We start from the raw sequence: 7,165 nt of genomic DNA, 5'->3' as shown, positions 1-7,165 counted from the left end.
ATGTTAAATAGGAAAAATAATTTGGGCGTGTGATGTATGTAGGACTGAAGGAGGTAGCACAATTGCAAAAACAATCAAATCTGAAGACAATTCAAGTTAGAAATGCAGAAAGCTATACAACATATGATAATTTCATCATCATCTTCTTCATCTTCTACTTTTATTTTCCCTCGATTATTAAAATGTAGCAGTAATTATTATAATATCAACTCCGGCGCATCAAGGTCAATTACCACGTCGTCTTTGCTTCTTCCACCTTTTCGTCGTCGATTCAGACCGTTTCGCGCTCTCGTAACTCGCTCCGAGTCAAACCCAGATGGGTCTTCTTCTCCTTCTACTTCTGTTGCCTTTCAGTCCACTGTAAGTCCCTCTCTCTCTCTCTAATTCTTAATCCTGTATTGTTATTATGTGAATATATATATAATACGAGAAATACATAGTTCAATCTGGTCAAAAGGACAATAGTGCCACAGTCATCTGCCCAAAAGTGAAATACACGAGGCTATCTCTCTAGTCAGAGAAAGGGATTGTAGACTTCTAGATCTAATAGTGAAATGCAGATAAAGCAATGAACAAGTAATACTAAGCCGTGCTTCAATAATAATTCATTCTCAACTGAGTGAGCGGACTTCATACAGCTATATAGAGCACTACATTTGGAATAAGCCATAAGGCCAAAATACTAGTAACATGTTACTAGAGAGTCCAAACATAGAACATAAATGCAAAGAAACAGAATTGATACAGAAGGCAATGACGATAAACTGGGTGGTCCATGCAGCTAGCATTGAGATGGCAACAGGTGTAATGTTGAGGTGGCAGCCGACATGGAACATATGCATCATTACCCCCCGCAAGCTGAGCAGCTGATAGATAGGTTGTTCCAAGCTTGTGTGGCAGATGATAGTGTTGTTTGACTGATAGAGGTTTGGTTAGAAGTTCTGCAACCTGCTCAGTGGATGGAACATATGAAGTAGTCATGGTGCCTGTCCTGAGTTTCTCTCGAATGAAGTGACAATCGACTTTGACGTGCTTAGTCCTTTCATGTAGAACAAGGTTAGCAGCTATAGACAGTGCTGCCAGGTTATCACATTCCAGCACAGTGGGTGTCAGATTAAGCAAGCCCATGTCCTTGAGAAAGGCATGTAGCCAAGACACTTCGCACACAGTGAGGGCCATTGCCCTATATTCTGCTTCAGCCATGGATCGAGCAACAACATTCTGTTTTTTGGCTTTCCAACTAATTGGAGAATCCCCAAGGAGAATGCAAAAACCTGAGGTTGAGCATAGTAACACGGCATTTTGCCCAATCACTGTCGCTGTATGCATGAAGAGAAGCTGCAGAAGATGTTGCTAGCAGAATACCCTGACTAGGATTAGACACCAGGTACCTCAAAAGGCGTTTTGCAGTCTGTATATGAACGTTTGTTGGCTGATGCATATATTGGCTAAGGACATGAACCGGGAAAGCTATAGCCGGCCTCGTGACAGTCAAATAGATAAGCTTTCCAACAAGACGTTGATAAGGGTGAGGGTTTGGAAGTAGAGTACCTTTGGTTGGAGTGAGCTTTAGGTGTGTGTCCATGGGCACTTTCAAGGGTGCAGCATTAGACAAACCATATTCTTGAATCAGGTCCAAGATGTATTTCTTTTGCGAGATGAAAAAACCAGCTGGAGAACGTGAGATTTCCAATCCCAGAAAGTAGTTGACTGGACCCAAGTCCTTCATGTGAAACTGCTGAGATAGCATTTCTTTGATATTTTTAATTTCAGTAGCAGAATTACCACTTACAAGTAAATCGTCAACATAAACAAGGATGAGAGTAATGGTGATGTCCGTGTGTTTAACAAACAGGCTATAGTCAGTTTGAGATTGAACATATCCCAAGCCCAACAAAACAGACGATAATTTACTAAACCATTGGCGTGGGGCTTGCTTAAGCCCGTAGAGAGACTTCAACAGAAGACAGACAAGGAATGTGACAACAATTCCAATTGAATCAGCTTTAATTCTCGAACCGAAACCAGTGTATCCAGGAGGAAATTTCATGTAAACTTGCTCATCGAGATCGCCATTTAGGAAGGCATTACTTACATCCATTTGCACTGCTTGCCATCCCCGAATTGCTGTAACTGCTAACAAGGCTCGAAGAGTGGTAAGTTTGGCAACAGGAGCAAAGATTTCAGAGTAGTCGATCCCATATACTTGTTTGCATCCAAGAATAACAAGCCTCGATTTATATCTTTAGATGGAACCACCGGGGTTGTATTTTGTTTTAAACAGCCACTTGCACCCGATAGCCTTCTTTGTAGGAGGAAGGGTGGTAATGATCCAAGTTTTATTATCCTCAAGGGTCTCTAGTTCTTGGTTCATGGCTTGTAATGATAAACTGGGTGGTCCATGCAGCTAGCATTGAGATGCCAACAGGTGTAATTAATGATGCATATGTTCCATGTCAGCTGCCACCTCAACATTACACATGTTGCCATCTCAAAGCTAGCTGCATTGAGATGGCAACAGGTGTAATGTTGAGGTGGCAGCTGACATGGAACATATGCATCATTAGTAATGTTGAGGTGGCAACTGACATGGAACATATGCACCATTAGGGATACATATACAAGTCAACTATCCGAGAAAACTGGCTTTTACTAAGGCCTCAACTAACTAGACGACTAGACTACCACATCACTGGTCCTGAATCAATCACGAGAGCGGGTCAACTCTCTCCATCGCACGACGGAAAATGTAATCAGCCTGCCTCCTGGATATCCTGCCATGTCGGTCTCCATGAAGGGATCGGAGTCTCGCACGGGCCATAAGCTCTATCCCAGTCACCTCTCCCCTCGGAGATCGGGGTATGGTAGCTCTAGCCTCATGAGCCCGTGCACGTCTACCAGCTCTCTCTGTATTTAACTCTCTCCTGGCCCCATCCAGCCGGACCTATTACTCCTCAGCTACCCGGACCCGGACCCGATCCGGGTCCTCATCTGAAATCGCAATAATCTCTGTCTCTGACTCTGACTCCTCTGAGGGGTCCTCCTCATCCGTATCATAATACGGTTGGATGAGGCCAGAAGAGAGTTGGATGCAGAGAGAGCTGGTAGACGTACACGGGCTCATGAGGCTAGAGCTACCATACCCCGATCTCTGAGGAGAGAGCTGACCAGGATAGAGTTTATGGCCCGTGCGAGACTCCGATCACTTCATGGAGACAGACATGGCAGGATATCCAGGAGGCAGACTGATTACATTTTCCCCATGCGATGGAGAGAGTGTGAGAGTTGACTCGCTCTCGTGATTGATTCAGGACCAGTGATGTGGTAGTCTAGTCGTCTAGTTAGTTGAGGTCATAGTAAGAGCCAGTTTTCCGGGATAGTTGACTTGTATATAGTATCCCTTTCTCTGACTAGACAGATAGACTCATGTATTTCACTTTTGGGTAGATGACTGTGACACTATTGTACTTTTGACCAGATCGAACTATGTATTTCTCGCATTATGTATATATTTGTTTCCTTTCTATAATTCTTAACCCTGTATTGTTATTATGTGAGAAATTGGATAACTAATTGCTATGCTAATTTATTTATTTTTGATGATAAAACGAACGAAATTGCAACAGACTGGATACACTTGTGTGTCAACTAATGCCTAGAACCAGATATAGTATAAGCAACTGAGAATGCATATAATGATGTTAGTTGGTAAAAGCATAATTCTTTTATAAAGGTTGCATTTTTGCCACTTTGTAAGATGGTAAATTTATAGTCTATGTTAATGATGCTTAGTTCTTTAATATAGGTTGCGTCTTTTGCCACCAAATGTTATCTTTGGTTCTATTGCTATATTATAGTACCAAATACAAAAATACTCAACTTCAAAGGGGTGTCATACTTAGATGCGAATATGCATATATGCATCCTTGGTTCTATATTTGAAACCAAGGATGCATATATGCATCCTTACCACATCATCTATTACTACAAATGGAGGGGAAAAGTTAAATAATTTTTGTCTTGTACATCACAAAGTATCAAAACAATATTAAATTAGGTAGAAATTAAAAGATTTATGAAAATTTGAAACTAGTTATGAAACTAACATTGGAGTGCAACTTTTATTTTAACACCAAAAAACACTTTTTGGTTCCATATTATAGCAATAGATATAGCTATTTTGCATTTAGCATTGGACTTGCTCTAAGATGGTAATCTATGTTCATGATGCTTGGTTCTTTTATAAAGATTGCATTTTTGCCACTTTTTAAGCGAGTTAATAAATCTACAACTGAGTTTGAGCATTTAGGCGTAATAGTTTGAGAAGGTTTTGGAACAAAGTGATGTCTAAGCTGCACATGGCAATGTTTGAAGGTCGTAGTTTATTATGAACAAATTTCCTACTTTTGTTGTGTAACGCTACAAAATGAACTTGTTCGACAGGGAAACACGAGAAAGATTAATTTTTGTCAGTGGTGTGGTGGTTCAACAAAACATGAGATACCTGATGGAGAGGAGAAAACAAGAGCTATTTGCACGCTTTGTGGAAAGATTGCCTACGAAAACCCAAAAATGGTCAGTTCATTTGCAATCAGATCTTTTTACCTGATTATTGGTACCTGTTGGAATGATCAATTAAAAATATAAATTTGTCTCTTTTGCCTTGTGACCTTGTTCTTTTGTGATTGGTAACTATAGGTGGTGGGTTGCCTAATTGAACACGAGAACAAAGTTTTACTTTGCAAGAGAAACATTCAACCATCTCATGGTCGTTGGTATGCATAGGAATTGTATAGATATAGTAAAAAAAGCAGAAAACAATGGCCGCCTCCTTTTCTCTCCCCTTTACCTTTGCACAATCGATTAATTTATAGAGATGAAATTAGTTTATATAACAAAATATAGAAGTCATTTTAGTCATATTATGTGCATATGATAGGACACTTCCAGCTGGTTACATGGAGATGGGAGAGTCTGCTACAGAAGGGGCAATCAGGGAAACCTTTGAAGAGGCTGGTGCAGAAGTCCAAATTCTTTCGCCATTTGCTCACTTGGACATCCCTCGTATAGGCCAAGTGAGGTGAAACAAACTTCATATTGATTAATGGCTCATGTTTAAAGATGTTTATGTATTTATATTTTCCTCCTTCTGAGCAGACATATTTAATTTTCTTGGCGAAATTGAAGACTCTACACTTTTCGCCTGGTCCAGAATCATCAGAGTGCCGACTTTTTGCTCTTGATGATATACCATTTGATTCTTTAGCCTTTTCATCTATGGTGGTTACCTTGAATTTGGTATGGTCTTCATTTATTAATAAAAGTATTTGCTCTACACATAATATACTTCATTACGACAACATATAGCTGTTATGTTACTCCCTTTACTCATTAGCAATGTAATTATCCTATTGTTGCAGTACATTGAAGACCTAAAGATTGGGAGACCTAAGTTTCACTATGGTATTATTAACAAACGGTACTCATTTCGTTCATTTTATTCGTTCTCTCTTATGTACCAGCTTTCTTTTTTTGGTTATCCATCTTTTGTTGATTCAATATTGGTGCAGAGTGGGCTCAGAATTAGGGTTGTGGCAATCTGTTTTGGTTACAAAAATCAATCCTTATTTATAGTAATCCTACAGAATATCCTATAGAATAAAACTCTAAAAAATAACATCTTATTAAATTTTTATATCTATATACAGTATATATATTTAACTAATTCTAAAATAAACTAACTTCTGGGCTTCTGAAGTCTTTTATACTGCTTCCTAGTAGTCTCATTGGGCTTTTAATTTAAACCCTTTGTCCTGCATCAAATATATTATATATAATTGTGAAGGAAACCTTTTAAAAAAACAATACTGATTAAAAGATGAAATATGTCAACAAACTTTATTATTCATGGTCTGCTTCTCGGAGGTATATTTAAATTGTAGTCATTATAGCAGGGCTTCTAGTTATAAGGTACTGGAAGGAAGTGTTTGTCTCCATTTTGACTTTACCTTAATGGCACAACTTAATTGGTTATCAGCTAGCCAAGTTTATATCGTAGAAGATATATATGGGTTTGTATTTCCGGTAGGGGAATCTGTTTTTTCTTACCAAGGGAGCACGTATATCGTCTTATGAGCTATTGGTTACATGTTAGGAATGAGCTGGTATGGTACTTACATATAGAGAAACATACAAATCTATTATTTTTTCTTTTTCTGAAGGTCACGGTGAATAGAATCTTTTCCCCTTCGTGCTTCTGTGAGACATTATTCTATCTTGCTTTCCTCTGTGAGAGAATATAGATGCTAAATACTGCAAGTTGCATGTAGATCCCCCTGCCCACCCCCTCTGTGGAAAATAAATAAAACTGGCAGTGTTTGTTTAGCATTACTTGAAATTATCCCAAACTTCATTTATATTCGAAGAAATTGTTCTTCTTGAATTTTTATGTTTCTAAAATGTTTTGGCAGGCCTGGCACTAGCCCGTCTGCAATTCAAGCCTACACTCTTGATGGTCATATGCAGTCTTGACAACGAAAGAGACCTGTAAGAGTTGTGTAGTCAAACGAACCGTGGAGAGTAAAAAGAACTCTTGTAACCCATCCTCCGGTTCTTCTGAAATTAAATTCTGTTCATTACAACTGAAATTTTCTCAGATAATAAAGAACTCATCATTTTTGTCAATCCTACTTCTTAGTTTGTTCTATCGTTAGTTAGCATCGAATTTGCAGAGTGCCATGAAAAAAGCTACATCTTAACTTTAGTTTTTTTGTTGGCGTGTGGTCTGTATACACCAATAGTGAGCACAATATCTCCTTTTTGTTAATCTAGGGTTGGCAAAATTTTGATATTGATAATATGCTTTGTTAAGTTTTTTTAAATTAGATGTTTGAGAAATCATATGTGTGTAATGTGTCGCAAATTAAAATTTGATTTTTATCTGTTCCTCTTTGTGTGTATTTCTCCCCTCACCATATTTACCGGAGATCGAAGGTTCAAAACTTGTTTACCGAGATCGAGGGTTCAAAACTTGTCTAAACAAACGGGTGATCAGATGTGTTCAACGGAAGAAAGGTTCAAAACTTGTTTACCGAGATCAAGGGTTCAAAACTTATCTAAACAAACGGGTGATCAGATGTGTTCAGCGGAAGAAAGCGTGGCCTCG

The 7,165-nt window shown here is 38.7% G+C and overlaps 1 protein-coding gene across 1 annotated transcript; it reads left to right on the top strand.

Moving 5' to 3' along the window:
* Positions 1-6,684, top strand: LOC141693461 (nudix hydrolase 23, chloroplastic). Its single transcript, XM_074498567.1, has 7 exons — positions 1-360; positions 4,444-4,575; positions 4,699-4,775; positions 4,940-5,075; positions 5,158-5,298; positions 5,421-5,479; positions 6,471-6,684. Exons 1-7 carry the CDS (start codon positions 103-105, stop codon positions 6,529-6,531), a joined length of 864 nt encoding a protein of 287 aa, XP_074354668.1. The 5' UTR covers positions 1-102; the 3' UTR covers positions 6,532-6,684.
* The last annotated feature ends 481 nt before the right edge of the window (positions 6,685-7,165 follow it).

This window comes from Apium graveolens, chromosome 10, assembly GCF_009905375.1.
Source record: "Apium graveolens cultivar Ventura chromosome 10, ASM990537v1, whole genome shotgun sequence".
Lineage (NCBI taxonomy): Eukaryota > Viridiplantae > Streptophyta > Magnoliopsida > Apiales > Apiaceae > Apium > Apium graveolens.
The sequence above is the reverse complement of the archived record's forward strand: the minus strand, read 5'-3'. Positions and strand labels throughout refer to the sequence as shown.

Coding starts and splice junctions, on each gene's coding strand:
- LOC141693461 (XM_074498567.1), top strand. CDS start 103: ATGCAGAAAGCTATACAACATATGATAATTTCATCATCATCTTCTTCA. Junction 361..4,443: donor CTGTTGCCTTTCAGTCCACT/GTAAGTCCCTCT, acceptor CTTGTTCGACAG/GGAAACACGAGAAAGATTAA. Junction 5,299..5,420: donor TGGTGGTTACCTTGAATTTG/GTATGGTCTTCA, acceptor CTATTGTTGCAG/TACATTGAAGACCTAAAGAT.